Source organism: Piliocolobus tephrosceles, chromosome 15 (assembly GCF_002776525.5).
Source record: "Piliocolobus tephrosceles isolate RC106 chromosome 15, ASM277652v3, whole genome shotgun sequence".
NCBI classification, from domain to species: Eukaryota; Metazoa; Chordata; class Mammalia; order Primates; family Cercopithecidae; genus Piliocolobus; species Piliocolobus tephrosceles.
In genome coordinates this window covers 61,386,172-61,406,808 of record NC_045448.1, presented here as the reverse complement: position 1 = coordinate 61,406,808, position 20,637 = coordinate 61,386,172, and the positions used below count along the sequence as shown (strand labels likewise).

General features: G+C 39.3%; 1 protein-coding gene across 4 annotated transcripts in view; it reads left to right on the top strand.

Annotated features, from left to right (window-relative positions):
- Positions 1–20,637, top strand: part of PUS10 (pseudouridine synthase 10) — a 65,941-nt gene that overhangs the window by 37,160 nt on the left and 8,144 nt on the right. For 3 of the 4 annotated variants that reach the window (XM_023228323.1, XM_023228322.1, XM_031934170.1), the window contains exons 7-15: positions 1,896–1,957; positions 2,295–2,340; positions 4,505–4,569; positions 5,835–5,920; positions 6,826–6,951; positions 13,716–13,772; positions 14,639–14,715; positions 14,809–14,864; positions 15,695–15,812. In XM_023228323.1, the coding sequence (XP_023084091.1) occupies positions 1,896–1,957; positions 2,295–2,340; positions 4,505–4,569; positions 5,835–5,920; positions 6,826–6,951; positions 13,716–13,772; positions 14,639–14,715; positions 14,809–14,864; positions 15,695–15,812 (693 nt within the window). Of the gene's footprint in view, positions 1–1,895; positions 1,958–2,294; positions 2,341–4,504; positions 4,570–5,834; positions 5,921–6,825; positions 6,952–13,715; positions 13,773–14,638; positions 14,716–14,808; positions 14,865–15,694; positions 15,813–17,318; positions 17,382–20,637 lie in introns of those variants that run through there. The other variant, XM_023228324.2, reaches the window with a different exon arrangement.

Genomic DNA, 20,637 nt, shown 5'->3' with positions numbered 1-20,637 from the left:
GATAGTCTTAAATTGAAGTCAAAGCATTTCTTTTTTTTTTTCCTAAGACTTCTTTATGACCTAAGACACTTATGAAGATACCAGGTGCCCTAATTGACCTTAAAAGGTTAGAAATGAATCTTTGCCTTTAATGTATTTATAGTTCAATTGGAGGAACAGACTTGATGCAAAGCAACATATAAATAACTGCAAGCAAATGTAGAGTCAACTCTGGACTATTTAATTTTGGTTTATCTGTGGCTAGTCTTGTTTTCAAATGCATGGACAGAACCTATTCAACTACAATGAGTATGGGCTCAATCCTACCTTGTTGGTGTCTCAAATCTCCCTGTTTACTTTTTGGCAGTAACTGCCTTTGAAAACAGAACATTTCCCTTTTCCAGAGCAGACCTTATCTCAGTCTCTGAAATGGGTTGAATTTCAGGGAAGACTCAACAGACTTCCAGATGTGAAAACAGGAAGGTCATCTTAAATTAGATTTTAATATTGTGGCCTCATTGCTTCATCATTTTGCTAGAAGGAAATTCCCTGAATATCAGATACACACCTATTCAAATAAAATCACATAACCGCCTACTACAGCTAAACAGGTTTTCAAAACCATTCTGAATTATGCAGTAATATTTCCTTCTGTAAGAATATGCTCTGTTCTGTAAACTGAATATTGAGAGAATAGAGAATAAAACCACTTCTCAGATAGCATGAAGAGGAAATGAGGTAATGAAAGTATTTTGGAAGTTAGAGAAGTCATTAATGCAAATATTTTTACCTCAAATTTCAGTTTTGAAACACAAATAATTTTACATGTCATATCAGTGAGAACAGAAAATAGAAAACAAAAGATGTGGGTTGAGTGAAGATTCCCTGAATAAAAGGAATGCGTTGTCCACTTTAATTATTGTATAGAGTAGAATAAGGAGCAAAAAAAAAAAAAAAAAAAAAAAAAACAGCTATTCATTATTGTGATTCCAGAGTAGCTAACAGGTCTACTAACTATCCAATGAACTCAGTAAATATAAAGACAAAATTGTAACATAGTATGGCATTTTTAGCTATTCCCTCCAACCCCTGCCCCACCACCCTTCACCCATATGGAATTTTGTGTATTCTCCAGGGAGGTAAAAGTATAAAATCATGCTTTTTTGGTGTACAAGGATGTTCACTGTAGCATTTTTTTTTGTTGTTGTTACAGAAAAATTTTCTATAGCTTAAATGTCTGACAGTCCCTAGAGTTGAAAAGATTTCCATGATATAATATTAAAGCGATTTTCCAAAAGCATGTCTTAAAACATAATACGTATACATTTATATTCACAAAAATGCCTAGAAAAAACATCAAGTTGTTAATGGTTCTGCTTCAGCGGAGTGGGATTGAAAAACTATCTTGTATTTGATCATTTTATGATTTAAGTGTATAATTTTTGAAATAAAACAAAAAAATTACAAATACATTAAGACGTTTGAGCACTTTAAAAAGGAGCTTCATACGGTTTTTAGGGATCTGAATAGTATGTTTTTTGCCTTGCTAATAATTTAAATCATAGTATTGGCAGAATAATTCTTCATTTCTTTACATTATTATTTATTTTCAATTCTGTAAATTCTCATTCATCTTCACACCTAATTTACACATTTGTCCAAAAAGCATACAAATTTATTTTAAAACTTTTTTGGTAGGATCACTAACGACTGAGTTGTAGAAGTTAAAAAAAAACAAAAACCATTTCCTTTACAGCTGCCCTGTGAACAAATTGATTTGAGAGCAGTAGTATTTCCAGTTTTTCTGGTCATTCTTTTTTGAGCCAATCTTTGAGAATTAATTTCTATTTCCATTCATAAGTTATTAGATGTTAGTTTCCTTTTGCTCATTTTTAAACTGTCTTTATAATTTTTAGAGCTTGTTTGAAGTGAGTGTGGTCTTTGCTCACCCAGAAACAGTTGAGGATTGCCACTTCCTGTAAGTTGCCATATAAACAACGTCAATGGTGTAAAATTGTTAATGCTGTTTGGTTTTCATGAAAATAGTATTGTTTCTTATAAGCATAGGAAATGCTTCCTAATAAGCATTTCAGAACTTGTTATGTCTTAGTAGGTTTAAAATGTGCCCTCAAAAAATAAAATAAAATGTGTCCTTGAACATAGGTTCCTGGGCAAACCGACATAGCTCCTACAGGGATTCATTTTGTCTGCTCCTGATGTCCTGAGTTTAACAGCCATTTTGTACGAAATATATTTGAATTATATCTACCCCGAAATAAACTCAACCTTTTATATTAACTTGAATTTTATTTTAGAGCTGCGATATGCCCAGATTGTTTTAAGCCAGCCAAAAACAAACAGGTAAGGAAAGGTTCCTGCTTCTTACTCTTGAGTGAGTTTTGTCTGAGCTGAATATTCAAATTTCCAACAAAAAGGATATGCATTAGAAACATGGCAACTCTATTATACTAAGAATCAGTCTTTAAATATTTCCATTTGCTACATTAATGTTTTTTTTTTTCCAACTTTTTCAACCTTCACCTCTGGCTAGGAAGTTATAGCACACAAACATCCTCATGTTTGTATCAGTGTCTAGATTGTTCCCCTGACAGTGTTAAATTTAGAATCAATGTTTCGGTGATATTACTTATTAAATTCGACATTTAGATTTTAATACCCCAAATTACATCATCTGGGAAAATCAATGGTGTCAGTAGCATTCCAAACTTTCAGCTGATATCCATTTTCCAGAAATTGAGGTTTAGAATACATAATCCAAAGTAAGTTATTTTATTTAGGACAGTCCTGAATTAACATGGCCTCTTTCTGGCTACATTTGCAAAAAGGGTGTTTTATTCAAACTCTTCCTTATCATCTTAATGTTAGCTAATCTTCATGTTAATGGACAAGTTAGTTAACATACACTCTTAGCTCGTATCATGTCAGGATAGAATGATGTGGTGCGATATTGGTCATCTTTCATGCGTCAGTTTCGTAGGTGGTTTCGTACACAGACTTAGGCATTCCTACAGTTTTTCTTACATTCATTTTGTTGCTGCGATTGTTAAAAAGAACATAAGCTCATTGTCAAATATACATCTGTTGGCTTTGCCTCTTGCTTTGACTAATTGCTGGGCCTTTTAGAACTGGGGGAAAGAAGTTTGTAACATTTGCCTAATGCCCTGTGCAGAAATAATTAGAAATGCAGACCAAGCCGAAAGCAGCGCCTCCCTACTTTTCTCTTATCATGGCACATCTAAAATATTACCATGTTTGTTCAGCACCCTGAGCGTAACAGGATGGAGTTGCTTCAGATTGGCAGCAACAGGACTGGGGTTTCCACTGTCTGAGGCCCTGCCCAGCAGCCCTTCTGAACTAAAGAGATCAACATCTTGGCACAACCATAGTCCACTGCTTTGCCACGCCAGTTGGGAAGCTCTGCCCAAATAACCTGTAAGATGTATCTATATTGAAGACCTACCTTTATTTTATTTACCCTTGAGGAAATATAATAATAGGCATCAAGTAATAGGATTAAGAGATTTTTGTTAAAGCATCATAGACACCACACCATTTGGCCAGTGGGAGTTGTAGACTCAAGTATAGTTTGCTTGCCTTATGGCTGGGAGCAAATGGAATGACCTTTTGAGATTTTTTTTCAGTCCTAAGATTTCATATCTTATCAAACAGGCACTTAATTTCAGTTGTAACCCTATGGTATCTTGTAGAATACCATAGTGGTCCCTAGAATATGATTTTGAAAAAATCATTCCTTTGACTGGTGATAAACTGTTGAGCTGCCTACATTGTAATCCTTTTCAGTCAAATGTGATTTCTCATAACAGAAGAAATAATTGTGATTTATCATAGTAAGCCATGTATATATGCACTAATTAGTTCTAGTATATCTAGCATGCAGTTTGGCTTTTCTTATCTTAAAAAATCCAAGTGGAACATTTGTTGTAGATGCCCTTCTGTTCAATACAGTGGACTTGCTTGTTCTGTGGCTGGTGAGTGAGACTGAGTTGCTAGATGCCAGGGCCAGCAGGTTGACTCTGCTTTACCCCTTACCCTGGCAGCCAACTCCTAAATTACATACTGTGACCTCTGAAGGGATATAGGAAAGAAAAGGTAGCTGAATCAATCTAAATTCCTGTTGAAGTCAAGGGCAAAAAAATTAAATCACACTTCCTACAATGTCATCATTTTTTATATTTGAATTATGTCATAATTTGAGAGAAGTGGGACAGTGTGGTGAAGAAGACCTGTTCTGCTAGATCTACCTGTTATTATAGACATAGACCAGATTGAAGAGAAGGGTTACAGAGGTATGCCAGTTGCAGAACTGACATGAATGCTTAAGTTTTATTTATTTTCTTAAAAAGCTTAAGTATTTCTCCATGTTAAGTATATGAAATGATATAATGAAATGATACAATTTCTCCAACCATGTTCTGTGTTTCACATCTGACGTTTTCTTGTCTGGATAATAAAATGTCTTTTCTTCTCATTTTACCCTATATAGTCTGTATTCACTAGAATGGCAGTTATGAAAGCCTTGAATAAGATAAAAGAAGAGGATTTCCTTAAGTAAGTAGAAGTATAGAAACAAACAAGCATCATGAAATTTTAGAATAAAGGGAATGTTAGAGATAAGCTGGATTATCTCTGAAACAAGATGATATATTTCAGGGGCCAGGATTGTGTCTTAGTCATTGTCATCTCTCCAACCCCTGATTCAGTACCTGGCATATAGTGGTGTTCAGTAAATGTTTGTCAAATTAATATCAAGTCTAACGTCTTTTAAAAAAATATATTTATTTATTTTTTGAGATGGAGTTTCACCTTTGTTGCCCAGGCTAGAGTATAGTGGAGCAATCTCGGCTCACTGCAACCTCTGCCTCTTGGGTTCTAGTGATTCTTCTGCCTCAGCCTCCCAAGTAGCTGGGATTATAGGCATGCACCACCACTGCCCGGCTAATTTTTTGTATTTTTAGTAGAGACAGGGTTTCGCCATGTTGGCCAGGCTGGTCTTGAACTCCTGACCTCAGGTGATCCAACCGCCTCGCCCTCCCAAAGTGCTCGGATTATAGGTGTGAGCCACTGTGCCCAGCCAAATTAGGTCTAACTTCTTGATCTTTTAGAAGAGGATATTGTGTCCAAAGAGGGAGTTGACTTGCCTAAGCTAGTAATAGAGTAGACCTGGAGCCAGATTTCCTGACATTCTAGCCCAGTGCTACGCCCATGACATCCTTAGTCCTGTATTTCCTAGTATCGTTCATCTCCAGAAAAGGGAGAGGAAGGCTCATGAGTTTCCTCACTTGTTAAAATATGGTAAAATAAAATAAGTACAATAAACCTTACATTTTAATTCTTGATACATTCATTTTATTAAATAAAATATTACTGTAGTTTTCTTTCCAGAAGATTCTTCAATACATTTCAAACAATGATGTGATAAGGGGGGTAGAGTCAGCAGTAAACTGCACATGACCATGGACAGCAAAATGGTTAAAGAGCCTGACGGGGCTTCCACTTCCTTTGTATGGATTTTTCCCTCAAATCTTGAGACTATTGGAAAGTATTAGGTTGGTGCAAAAGTAATTGCAGTTTTTGCCTAGGAAGATAAGGCCTCCCGAGGGTGAAAGGTAATAGCAGAGCCCTTATTTACTTACTGCCACTCTCATATGTTAAAATTGTTACTCTACAGGCCTGCAAGACCTTTATTGTTCTGAAACTAAAAGTTAGCGAGAGACTTGGGCTCTGTGTATGTCTCAGACAATGCTGATTCATCTAAGTTTTGTGATTCAATATTATGTCTGGAAAATAGCTATAAAATTTATTTTGTTTTGCAGGCAGTTTCCTTGTCCTCCAAACTCACCAAAGGCTGTATGCACTGTTCTTGAAATTGAATGTGCTCATGGTGCTGTTTTTGTGGCTGGTAAAATATTTAGTCTAGAATATACATACACTGTGAACGTACTCTCCTTTCTGAAAGCTCAACTGACTCCTGTTCTATTTTATTCTTATTGCTGTAGTTAGATTCTAATAAGTTTACTCTCTTGAGAAGTAGAATCAATAGCCAAACTTATTTTAGGTTTTGTGGGCATTCTGAAGGATCACTTAGGAGATCAGTTATTTTAAATGCCATGCCAAAAGGAAATGACACTTCCTAGGTTTTAATAGTTTTCATCAGAGATGGTCAACTAGAAATATGGGTAGATGCAGAGACCCAAAACTGGTTTGGAGAAAAACAGCAGGACAGAGGCTATTTTATAACATAAAAGCAAACTTGAAAAAACAATTTATTATCTCCAAAATGACTAAACACTTGGCTTCCACTGGAAAGAAATTGTTCATTGACTTTCCCTAAAGGTAATCTGACAGACAAATTTTTGTTTGAAAGTTACAACTGTTTTATATAATGGCTGAAGTGAAATTGCTCTTCAGCCCTGACTATAATATCCTATCCTAGGACAGTGAAAGCTACCTGCCTTACTGTAGCTTTATTCATCAGGTGTAAAAGCAAGTTTGGTTGTGTTTTTTTTTTTTTAATCCTTGGTACATTAATAATATTATATTATTTGTTCAGTCAGCCAATCAAATTAAATATATTGAGCATTCCTTTCAAACTCATTTGATGCACCATTCATATCATATATTTACCCATCTATTTTTTTGTTACTTTAAACCTTTTCATTTAATTCTCTACATGTCTGTGTCCCAGGTCTCCAAATTGAGTTGTTAGTTAGGTAAAGGATAGGCCTTGTTGTATATCGTAGCACTTAGGATATGTTATGTTAATTACTCCATTCCATCCAGGCTGCCTGATTATTTCTTTCTTAGGAAGGTATAATAAATACTCCAGGAATCTACCACAAACTCCTTGGATAATTGATGGAGAAAGAAAGCTGGAATCTTCAGTGGAAGAGTTAATTTCAGATCATCTGTTGGCAGTATTCAAGGCAGAGAGTAAGTGTTACAATCTTCATACTTTATTTCTTTTTTTTGAGATAGGGGCTTTCTTTGTCAACTAGGCTAGATTACAGTAGCACAATCACAGTTCACAGCAGCCTTAATCTTCTGGGCTCAAATGATCTGTCCACCTTGGTCTCCCAAAGTCCTGGGATTATAGGCATAAGCCACCCCACCTGACCTCATCTTCATATTTTTTTCTCTTTTTTTTGAGAGAGAGGGTCTCACCCTGTCACCCAGGCTGGAGTGCAGCCTCAACCTCCCAGGCTCAAGCAACCCTCCCATTTCAGTGTCCTGAGTAGCTGGGACCACAGGTATGCGCCACCATGCTCGGTTATTTTTTAATATATTTTTAGAGATGGGACTCTCACTACGTTGTCCAGGCTGGTCTTGAACTCCTGGGCTCAAGTGCCCCTCCTGCCTGGGCTTCCCAAAGTGCTGGGATTATAGGCAGGAGCCACTGCACTTGGCCATATATTTAATACACTGACATTTGTGAATAGAGTTCTTGGAGGTGGCAAGAAAAATGTATATATTTTGTTAATCACTACCAAGTCTGGGCCTCTTGGCCATAGGCTTCCTGTGAACAGGGATCATCATGTTCTGGGTGCCACTGGCCTGGGCTGGATTTCAGCCAAGGCACTCAAGAATATCTGCCTGTCCTCTCTCAAGATGACTGCTCTGCCGGGTGCAGTGGCGCGTGCCTGCAATCCCAGCACTCTGGGAGACTGAGGCAGGCGAATCACTTGCAGCCAGGAATTCAAGACCAGCCTGGGCAACATGGTGAGACCCTGTATCTACTAAAAATACGAAAATTAGCCAGTCCCGGTGGTGTGCACCTATAGTCCCAGCTACTTAGAAGACTGAGGCACGAATCACTTGAACCCAGGAGACGGAGGTTGCAGTGAGCTGAGATCAGACTGCTGCACTCCAGCCTGGTTGAAAGAGTGAGATTCTGCCTAAGAAAATAAAAACTAAAGTAAAAAAATGACTGTTCTTTCCTGGGGAAATTCAAAACAACTGAAACTACTTTAAATGAATGCACCTAAGCCCTGACGTTGGTACACCTCTGCCTTGGCCTCTTTGGGGGAATATAAGGAAATTAAAACACACCTTCCACATCCAGTGCTTCTTCAAGAGTAATCACTGGCAAGTGTTTGGCTTCTCTCTTAACCTATAAAGTGCCTGGAATAAAGTTCAAGCCTGGATAAAGTAAATCAACAGCAGCCATTTTACAAAGACTGAATGGTAGCTGTATTGTTTTTGAATTTAGGTATTAATGAGCCTAGGTTCGTGGGATAAGTCAGGTTCCATCAGGTTTATGTTTTCCTTGTCTCAACAGGCCTGTCAGGTCAAAAGCAGCATAAAGTCTTGTGATTTCAATTGCAGGAAATTGTGTTACACGTCAGGAAAAACTGCAGGGCATGAATGATGTTACTCTTTGGAATGAGGCTCCTAGCATAATTAGAAAACTTTTTTTTTTTTTTTTTTTTGGTGAGACAGAGTCTTACTTTGTTGCCCAGGCTATAGTACAGTAGTGGGATCATGGCTCACTGTAGCCTTTACCTTCTGAGCTCAAGCAATCCTCCTGCCTCAGCCTCCCAAGTAGCTTGGACTACAGGCATGTACCACCATGCCTGGCTAATTTTTTTGTATTTTTTGTGGAGATGGAGTTTTGCCATGTTGCCAAGGCTAGTCTCAAACTTCTGAGCTCAAGCAATCCATCTGCCTCAGCCTCCCAAAGTGCTGAGATTACAGACGTGAACCACCACACTCAGCCAGAAAACCTTTTTTTGACAGACCAGCTAGAAATCCATCCTTCTCTCTGGAAGACCTTAAGATAAGCATGCTTTGATCATGACAAACACATGGTCTAGATGAGACATGGCTGACCCTTCCAGCTCCCTGACTTGCAAGGAGGAAAGAGAAACACTTCAAACTACATCCCTCTTATAATTTATTGCCTGTCGCATAGGTGGACCTTCTTTAAGGGTCTTTAAGAATTGTTTACTGAATGGAAATAAAAGTATCCCAGCACCCTAATATTTTCCAAAATCTTAGCAGTAAAGATCCTGGGCTATTGCCATGAGCTTTTTTTCCCACTTAATTTGGTATTTACAAATGAATTATCATGTAAGACATGCAAATTATGAAGGGATGAAAATAAAGCTTTAGCACAAAAAGTTTCATCTGAATTCTTTTTGGGGTCACCTGTCACGCCAACTGGCAGGTTCCAGCCCAAGCTGAAGACTGACGGGAGTGGGTGGATGAGTGGCGGGTAGCTGAAAGAACACTCAGGAGTCATAGGGAGTTTTGGACATGGCTTTATTCTCTCTCTCTGGGCAAAAGCCCAGGCATAAGCCATATGTACAACATCAGCAGGATAGTTATACCTTTTACAGACAATAGTGGCTCCAAGCCAAGCGCAAGTTCATGTGAGTAATCACCTAAGGTGCCTCACGTGGTGTGGTTACATAATGTGTGGGGTTGTGCGCCTGCGCACCAAACCTGCTGAGTCATGCTGTGCTGGAAGGCTGCCTCAATCTACTCCTGACTAAAGCGCAGCCATTTCCCTTATACTCCACCCCCCAGGCTGAGGGTGTCCTCTGGGCAGGGACACATGCCCATAGGGCAGAGCCCTGAATCCATAATCCACAACAACAATACAGAGAGCAACAGATCACTACTAGGATCTCAACTATGCTACTTATGTCTATTAGGGCCCAGCATAGGCCAGAGCCTGGGGATGCCCACCATCTCTGCAGGGGGTCATCAGTAAAGCCCTCAACCATCTTAATCTCCCGTGAGACCCCTTGCAGGGCTGTTTGTATGTTCTGCTGATTATCCGGGATAAAGGTACAACATTGTGTTATGTTTATACAGACCATGATGGGTAGCCATCCCACAGTGGTATTACCCCAATGTTGCTCTATGCACCACAGTGCCTGGGCTGGGGATACTACATGTTCCCCTACTAACCAGCTCCATCCATCATAAATGCCATAGGCCAGCCAGGGGGCAAGCATGCCATGGGTCTTGCAGCATCCTTTGTCCAAAGCTTGTGCATTGTGTTCCAGGCGTCAGCCGTGGGACCTCAAGTCTTCAACCATGTTCACTTCTCTACAGATGTGGGATATATGTGCCAGGGCAAACCATCCATAGCTGCTGCTGGAAGGGCGGTACAGATCCAACAGTTGGAAACATTGGTCACCTCAGCACAGGTGTGGGCCCAGTCCACAATGCAGTTGGAGCATGTGAACCCAAAGGGCTTGTACCTGCTGAATAACCTGCTGGGCTGCTAGGAAGGCAGTCTCAGCCACATCATCCCAATCTCAGGCAAGAGGGGTGTTGTTGCTTCTAAATCTCAGTATCCTGCTACATCAAGTGCAACACCAAGTGTCGGGTTCCAGCCCAAGCAGAGGACCGAGGGCAGTGGGTGGATGAGTGGTGGGCAGCTGAAAGAACACTCAAGGAATCGTAGAGAGTTTCAACATGGCTTTATTCTCTGTCTCTGGGCACAAGCCCCAGTATGAACAGTATGTACAGCGTCAGCAGGGTAGTTATACATTTTACAGAAGATAGTGGTACCGAGCCAAGCACTAGCTCATGTGAGTGAGCACCTAATGTGCCTCACGTGGCATGGTTACCTAATGAGTGGGGTTGTGCACCTGCACTCTAAACCCACTCAGTCATGCTGTGCCGGAAGGCTACCTCAGCCTACTCTTGACTAAAGCACAGCCATTTCCCTTACTCCTTTTCTTTAAGAAGATTCAAGAAAGTTTCAGTTCTATTTGGGCCCCAGGGAAGACCCTGTTATCTCTAGTGCTGCTGGAGGACTGACTCTGAAACAGTTGTGTTTACCCCTTACAATTTTTAATGAAGGTGCTTTGTTGTCATTTTCCATTTGATGAGGGGAAAATTATCCCCAAACTGAAAAGAAGAATATTGCATGCTTTATAGCTGTGAATGTGTCCTGACATAATTTATTGAGAGCCCCCTGAGAAAAAGCAGACCTCTGGGCCTCAGTGCTAACTGGCTCCCTGTCAGGAGATAAAATCTTGTTGTTTGAAATGTCTGATTGATAACATCAATTTGCTGAACCTGTCCTTCTCAGATATATTACTTATTATTGATTAGTGGTTCACATCTGACAACTCTGGGAAGATGGTTCTAACTGTGGTACTCCTAAGTGTTAAAGTTCTATAAACTGAGCCAGTATTGCATGGAGCAGTGTGGCTACCTATATAAACATCCCTTCCCCTATGTGAGATACACAAACTTGTTTCTCAGTCACTTCAGACTGCATGTCTTATTATCTACTTGTTAATTCCCTAATGAGTAATAATTTTGACATGCTCTCAGAAATCTGTATGTCTAAGAAATCTTCTCCTAATATATTTATTAATTCACTTATTGAAAAAATATTTTCCATGTCAGTTCCCTGCCAAAAGCTGGTCAATGGCTAGCTACAGGATGAAGTCCACTTACCTGGATATTCTGGGTCCTTCATTGTCTGGCCTCTGCCCATCTTTTGGTCCCATTGTCTGTCTGTCCCAAGTACGAGGACCACTGCAGATTAGCTGAACCCCTTATAGTTCCTGATCATTCTTGCCCTTGATTTTGGTTTTTAGGGGAATGAGACAAGGCACAATGTGAGTTTAAAAAACTCAACTAAGTTTTAAGCATGTATTTTCTAATACTTAAGGGAGTGGCTTCTTTTCGTTTTTTGTTAGCTGCCATTTATAATTGCACACTAGTAAGTTTTCAGGTTTGCCCCCCGCAAGTTTCTCTCACTCTGAGGTCCAAGGATGTTTCCTTAATTTTCAGGTTTGAAACATTTTTCTTTTTTTTTTTTTTTGAGACGGAGTCTCGCCCTGTCACCCAGGCTGGAGTGCAGTGGCACGATCTTGGCTCACTGCAAACTCCACCTTCCAGGTTCACGCCATTCTCCTGCCTCAGCCTCCTGAGTAGCTGGGACTACAGGCATGTGCCACCACACCCAGCTAATTTTTTTGTATTTTTAATAGAGACGGGTTTCACCATGTTAGCCAGGATGGTCTCGATCTCCTGACCTCATGATCCACCCGCCTCAGCCTCCCAAAGTGCTGGGATTACAGGCATGAGTCACCGTGCCCAGCCTGGTTTGAAACATTTTTCTAAAAGATCAGTAAATATGCCTTCTCCTTTAGTCCGGATCAAATGCTTTTGTGGCCTTCTCAAGGGCCTAACTTTCTACACCTCTTTCTTACTGATGGGCTGGAATTTGTGGGAAGTTTTATGGCTGACTTATGAATTTAAGATTTCTGCTCCTTCAGTAACTAGTAGACTTATCTCTTTGAGTCCTGTTCATTCCCTTCACCCCTGCCAGTCACAGGTTCCTGTTCAGTCACTCTGGACCCCCTGTTTTCCTGACAGGGCTGACAGGGAGACATGGGTGGGCAGGTATAAATCAAATCGTAGCCCCAAGGAGTCTGCATCTTCGGCTTCCCAGATGCCCTTTTTGAATTCACCACTGAGCTATGGCAATCCATCTGTTGTTAGCACTACAAGTTGAGTCTGTTGACTCTGATTAGAAGATACTGATGTTCCTATGGATTTATTAGTAACTTCACACTGGAGTGTAAACACAGAATGGAGAGTTTTTTGGGACTTAGTGGTTCACAGACTCCTACTTCCTGCCTGGCCTAGTTCTGTGTCTAAAAACGTTGTTGTATAAGCCCCTTGCCTTTTTGAAAACAAAAACAAAAACAAAAAACAATTTTCCTCTTCCAATATTTGCAGCTTTTAGTCTGTGATGATCTACTTATGATAGAGCATACACTGGTTTTATCACGGTTCCAGCTTTGGTTTGATGACATATATAATGAATTTGCTTTTTAGAGTCAAACCTCTTTTTCCCTCCTTTTTCTTTCATGGAGTTTAATTCTTAAATAATGAATGTTTTTACTTGGTTCTGTTTTAAGGAAAAAAAGAAAGATGGTAGAGTTTTTACCATAGGCTTATGGCCAGAGGGGTGGTGGGCTCTTCTTCCAAACAGGATTCTGCCTTGGCTTTCCCGTGGGATGGTAGTTAAGGTCAGATTTTAACATCAGCAACACCTAGCTCTGCTATTTACTTGTGTGACCTTGGGAACATTACCTAACTTTTCTGAAGCTTGTTGTTCTTTTATTTTGTACTTACTTTATAAGGTTATAATAAGGATTAAATAGTACATGGTCCAGGTGCAGTAGCTCACACCTGTAATTCCGGTGCTTTGGTAGGCCAAAGCAGGAGAATAGCTTGAATTCAGGAGTTAAAGACCAGCCTGGGCAATAAAGCAAGACCTCATCTCTACAAAAATTAAAAAATTAGCCGGGTGTGCTGGTGTGCACTTGTGATCCTAGCTACTTGGGAGGCTGAGACAAGAGGATTGATTGGGCCCAGGAGTTTGAGGTTGCAGTCGGCCATGATCATGGTACTGCACTCCAGCCTGGGTGACAGAGTAAGATTTCTAAAAAAAAAAATAAGTAAATAAAATTTAAATCATATATATAAAATTTTTAGTCCAATGCCTGGCATATAATAAGTTCTCAATAAATGGTGTTTACTATTAGCATTACTATTTTTAGTAGAGAGTGATATTAGAGGTGGGACGATGACTTTCCCGGGGGATTCTCCTGTAGATTGTTCAAGACCTTCAATTGGATTTCTACCAAAGGTTGGGAATGAATATCTTAGGGCTATGATGTCTCTAATTTTTTTTCTTTATCTGCTTTTCAAAGGTTTTAATTTTTCATCCTCTGGAAGAGAAGATGTAGATGTGAGAACATTAGGAAATGGTAAGACTGCAACAGCATCACCTGATTAGAACTAACTTTCTGATATTCATCCTTTCTAGACAGCAGGCTTAATAGTCACTCAGTGAAAAACAAAGTGAGCAAGGTCGAGAGCTTCTCCAAGGGAGGAAGCTTTGTGGATTATGGAGGCCCCTTTATGAATTATATGAAATACACCTTAACAGGAATCATTTCTTCAGAGGCCATCCTGATTGCATACCTGTAGGTTATAAGGGACTTGTATGTGCATGAACAAAGAGGTGCCTGATTTTTTTTCCAAAAGTTTGATTATTAATTTTTTCATTTAATAACATTTCAGAAGGACCAGTACAGTTTTCAAAATGTACATCTTCATTTAAAAAGTGATTCTGCTGTCTTAACCTTCATGCCTCTCATTTTATCCTGCTGCATTATCAGAAAGATGATAACATTTAATCCTCAACTGTTTGAGACTTATAGTTCCTTCCTCTCATGGAACCAAAGCTTTTCCATTTCACTAGTGGATCAGGCTAGGAGGATGGATTTCAACAGGGCATTGCTGCATGTGACAACTTTACATTAGTGTAACTAAGTTAATTAACAGTTATTTGAACTGTGTTTTGTAATTAACACAGGCTTGTTCATGGGCCTTTGGGAAAGCAGTCATTTTCACATATTGCCTGTGCTGGGGTTTAGCAGCCCTTCTGCCCCCACAAAAAGCCCCTTGATTCTTCTCACACATTCTTCCCTCCCTCAGATGTAGTCATGTCACTAAACTTTCAGTCCTCTAGAGCTCAACCCATTTTTCACACCTCCTAACCCTCTTGCATTAGCCCAAATGTTAACTCCATCAACACGTTTCTGTTTCATGACGGGGTGTGTGCTGCCAGGAAGGCCCTTTGCAATTGAGCTGGTGAATCCTCATAGAGTACATTTCACTTCACAAGAAATTAAGGAACTTCAGCAGGTAAACCACTTCATGACATGGAAATCGTCATGTTTCTGCAATTCTATAACTGAGCTAGACTTGCTAATTGTTTTTCTTTTTCTGCTACTACAGAAAATTAATAACTCATCCAACAAAATCCAAGTACGTGACTTGCAGCTTGTCACAAGGTAAGAGTAGGCTCACTGGAGACGATTTCAAAGGGATGTTTTAGTTGCAGGTCATATATCTTGATAAGGGAATTGCATCCAGAATATATAAAGAACTCTTAACAACCCAACTAAAAATGGGGAAATGATTAAGTAGACATTTCTGCAAGGAGGATACAGGAATAGCCAATTAATGTATGAAAAAATGCTCAACATAATTAGTCATTGGGGAAATACAAATCTTAACCATTTCTAGATATTATATATGCAAGAGAAATGAAAACAAACATCCACACAAAGACTTGTACATGATATTCCTAGTAACATGATTCACAATAGCAAAGAAGTAGAAACTACCCAAGTGTCTATGAATAAACAAAATGTGATATATCCATACAATGGAATATTACTTGGTAATAAAAAGGAATGAAGTACTGATACATGCTGCAACCTGGATGAACCTTGAAAACATTATGAAATGAAAGTAGCCAGTCACCAAGCACCACGTACTGTATGATTTCATTATATGAAATGTTCAGAATAGGTAAATCTATAGAGATAGAAAGTCAGTTAATGGTTGTCTAGGGCTTGGGGAGAATAATAATGGGAAGTGACATTAATGGGTACAAAGTTTCTTTTTTGGGGTGATGAAAGTTTCTAAAACTAGATTGTGGTAATAGCTGCACAACTCTGAAAATATACTAAAAATCATTGAATTGTACAGTTAAAACTGAGAAATTATATGTAAATTATATCTTATTGGAACTATTTTTAAAGAAAGGTTAATTTGGGGCAAGGTTTGTTTGCATTTTATTTATTCAGACAAGCTTTTAAAAATTGTTCTTGTTTAGAGAGGCAATAGGACATATGAAAGAAGGTGAAGAAGAAAAGACAAAGACCTACAGTGCCTTAATATGGACAGATAAAGCGATCCAGAAGAAAGACATTGAATTCCTAAATGACATAAAGGTAGTTTAAGTGTGCTTGTTCTTTTTATTTCATTTTTCTGTTGCCTATCAAAGATCCCATTGTCTTCTAATTTATTACTAGCAAGTCACAGGGCATGGGCTTTGGGGTCAGCAAGACCTGGGTTCCACGCCTGGTTCTGCCACTGACTAGCTGAAGGGCTGGGCATGTCATCTAAGCCACTGGAGCAGCAGTGTGGCCAGTGGGGAAGAGCCCTACTCTGAAGACAGATTGCCTGGGTGCAAATCCTGGATCTGCATTTCTGAGCTGTGTGGCTTTGGACAAGTTACTTAACCTCTTTCTGCTTCAATTTCTTCATCTATAAAATTAGTTAAAATAATTAAATGAGTTTAATTAGATAAAGCACTTAGAACAGTACCTGGCACATAGGAAAAACTCGGCAATGCTATTATCATCTTTGGTCATTTGTCAAAAATACATATAAAATAGCAGTTATCTAATAGAACTGATGCTGAGATTAAGTACATGAATAAAACATATGATAATATATGTAAAGCACATGCATTTTGCCACATGTGAAGTTTTCCTATACCTGAGCATGTGTCTGCCTGTTCACGTGCATACTTCTTACCACCTGCCCCCACCTCTTATATAAATAGTTTACTTCCTTTTTTTCTTTTTTCTTTGCTTCTTTTTTTTTTTTTTTTTTTTTTGAGACAGAGTCTTGCTCTTGTCACCGGGCTGGAGTGCAATGGCACGATCTCGGCTCACTGCAACCTCCGCCTCCCAGGTTCAGGTGATTCTCCTGCCTCAGCCTTCTGTGTAGCTGGGATTACAGGTGCCCGCCACCACAACTGGTTAATTTTTGTATATTTAGTAGAGACGGGGTTTCGCCATGTTGGCCTGTCTGGTCTTGAACTCCTGACCTTGTAATCCCCCTGCCCCAGCCTCCCAAAGTGCTGGGACTACAGGCGTGAGCCACCGTGCCCAGCCAAAAACAGTTTACTTTCAAATGCAAGGAATGAGCATACATGGGCACAGAGACACATATAGTTACCATTGTTTAAATAGGCAATATTTTGCAACAACCTAGATGACCTACTAGAAGGAACTGGTTTAATATTAATGACTTATCTGTATAATGGACTATTACTATTCAACCATTGAAAATTATGTGGTAGATAAATATTTATTGACATAGGAAAATGTTTCTGGTAAGTGCTAAGGAAAAAAATAATAGTATAGACTCTAGAGAGGATGATATGCTGTGATTTAAGCCAGGGGTTCTCAACCCTCTGGTGGTACTGGCTGGTGACCAGTTAGGAATCTAGCCACACAGCAGAAAATGAGCAGTGGATGAGAGAGCAAAGCTTCATCTGTATTTACAGCTGCTCCCCATCACTCACATTACCACCTGAGCTCTGTCTCCTGTCAGACCAGTGGTGGCATTAGATTCTTATAAAAGCGTGAACCCTGTTGGAAATGACACATGCGAGGGATCTAGGTCGCATGCTCCTTATGAAAATCTAATGCCTGATGATCCATCAGTTGCAGGAAAACAAGCTCAGGGCTCCCACTGAATCTACATTATGGTGAGTTGTAAAATTATTTCATTATATATTACAATGTAATAATAATGGAAATAAAGTGCACAATAAATGTAACAAGCTTGAATCATCCCCAAACCATCCCCTCCTTCCCCAGTTCATAGAAAAATAGTCTTCCCAGAAACTGGTCCCTGGCACCAAAAAGGTCGGAGACTGCTGATTTAAGCACACACAAACGCATATATATATATATATATATATACATACACACATGTAGCGGATTGTGTAGAAAACAAATTGCATGGCAAAACAGACTATAAATAGAATTTATACTTATGAAAATATGAACACACAACAAATAAAAATAGACAAAGGATATGAACCAGTTAGCTGCAAAAAGAATAACTCCAGTGGCCAAGAATCATTTGAAAAGGTTGATGTAACAATAAGACATCACTTTATTCCCCTTAGACTAATAATACCTATCAGTGGGTTGGAGTGGAGAAGAGTTCTCAGTAGAAATGTAGTGTTTCAGCCTTTTTCAAAAACAACATGGTAGTGACTAAAAATTTAAAATATACTGAACTGTCCTGTAGAAGTAAAACTCCAGTGCATAAGAATATGTACACGGTGTTTAAGGGCTTTAAGTGGCAGAATCAACAAAAAAAAAGACTGGGAACATAATCAACGTCCCTCAATAAGGAAACGGTAGAGTAAATTGGGAAATTATATAGCTATTGAAAAAACAAAATCAGGCCAGGCATGGTGGCTTACGCTTGTAATCCCAGCACTTTAGAAGGCTGAGGTGGGTGGATAAATTACTTGAGGCCAGGAGTTTGAGACCAGCCTGGCCAACATGGCGAAACCCCATCTCTACTGAAAATACAAAAAATTAGCTGGGTGTGGTGGTGCATGCCTGTAGTCCCAGCTACTTGGAAGGATGAGGCATGAGAATAGCTTGAACCCAGAGGTCAGAGATTGCAGTGAGCCAAGATTGCATCACAGCACTCCAGCCTGGGGGACAGAGTCAGCCTGGGGAACAGAGTAAGACTGCATCTCAAAATAAAAGCAAAAACAAAACCAGCATATGACCCTATTTAATTTACATATTAGTATGTACATGTGTACCTAAAAATGCTGGGAAAAAAGATAGAGGTATGTCTATATCTATGACTCATAGGAGCACTTATGACATGAGAAAAAAGCAAAGTGCAGAATAATGTTTATAGTATGAGTATTTTCGTAAAAACGTATAAATCATTCACCTGCTTAAGGAAAGTCATTTATAAAATGAGGAGATGGACTAGATCATCTCCAGTAGCCTCTCCAGTTCTCAGATTCTGTGATTCTATAGCTAAGGCCCTTTGGCTTTTGGCCACACTACATAAGGTTCTTAGGATGGTAGTTATAATATAGACAGATACCTTTAAGATTGCAAAATGAATTTCTAAATTTCTCTATGCCTTCACATGGGTTGTACAAGTCATTGAGAATGTTGTGGGAATAATAAACTCATTTAAAAAATAGGTTCATAGTTCGGGGGTAGCCATTAGAGATAATTCAGAAATAACGCTGAGGTCAGTTGCAGTGGCTCGTGCCTGTAATCCCAACACTTTGGGAAGCCAAGGCAGGAGGATTGCTTGAGCCCAGGAGGTCGAGGCCACAGTGAGCCATCATTGTGCCATTGCACTCCAGCCTGGGCTGAAAGATGATTTTCATAGGTACAGACTAAGTGGTGAAAGGGTCTCTTTTAATGGTCCATAGCCTAAGTAGACTGATGCAACTAGTTGATTTCAAAAAATGTTTTTAGTTTTCAAATATTCCAGTTGGCATAAAAATTATAAAAACTGACTTTCTTCCCCATACTGAGAAAAAGTCATCTCAAATTTACTACTTATCTCCTCTTCAGGAGCAACCTATTTCTAAAAAAAAACAAGCATATGTGTGTGTGTGTTTCTGAAAAGTCAGCAGTACGGGAGCAGCAGAGTGCAATATTAGAGTAAATGAAGTAGTTTCCTTTTATCAACTAAAAACAAACAAACCAAAAAAGACATGTGACTCGTGGTATTTCCATTGACCGACTGTCTCATGGTCAGAGTACTAGGAATGAATAACTCTAAAGGTAAAGGAAGCAGGGGAGAGGACTCCATAGATAGTCGTTAATTTAAAGGCCTGCTGTTTCTCTAAAGTGGAAGCCATGTCTTTATAGATTCCTTTACAGTTCAGCCTTGTCCTTTATTTATGGTTTTTTTTTTTTTTTTTTTTTTTTTGTCTCTTTGACCAGAGAAAAATCAGGTCTTATGGTGACAGCTTATCTCATCAGGACAAAGTATTTCTATAATAAAATCAAAGAATCATAAAAACCACAGAGTTAGGAGGAGCCATTGACTCACCACTCTGGTAAAAGCAGCCACACCCTTTCAAATGTGGTCTTTGTTAGAACTTGCTCTTTTTTTCTTGGTGGAGAACTTGATAGAGGAGAGACCAAACAGAAACTTTTCTTTCGTTAGCAGGCCTTCCGGCATTCAAGAACCATGGAAATTAGGAAGAGTTGTTCCGACAAGAAAATGCAGAGGATTCAGTTCTTATGAATCTGAATTTCTGATTACGCCCAATTTTTAAAACTTGGAATTAGTTGACCTTTTACAGTGTTAACCTCTATTTCTTAATTTTTATCTTGTGACAGAAAATCTCTAACTTGAACGAATTGTGAGAAAAACAAGCCTGTGTCCCTAAAAAATCTGAAATGTAAAAAGACATGCAGTATTATTAGTTGCAAGCTGGGCTAACAAACATTGAAAGGTCCTGGTTTATTATGCACATCGATTTGTAATTATTATATTGAAATATCACCCTAAACAAGATGTATTAATATTAATATCTTTTCCAGATGTATCCTTTTGTATAGCCCTTTTCCTTCACCAAAAAAAAAAAAAAAAAAAAAAAAACCAAACAACCCACCCGTGGCAGTAGGTATGTGGGTCTCCCTAAAACATGCAAACTCGGCGGGGCGCGGTGGTGCGCACCTATAATCCCAGCCCTTTGGGAGGTTGAGGAGGGCAGATCACCTGAGGTCGGGAGTTGGAGATTAGCCTGGCCAATGTGGGTGAAACCACGTCTCTACCAAAAAAATACAAAAATTAGCTGAGCATGGCGGTGTGTGCCTGTAATTCCGGCTACTCTGGAGGCTGAGGCAGGAGAATCGCTTGAACTCAGGAATTGGAGGTTGCAAGTGAGCCGAGATGGCGCCCCTGCACTCAAGCCTGGGCAACAGAGCGAGACCTTGTCTCAAATAAACAAACTGCCATACGCCCAAGCGA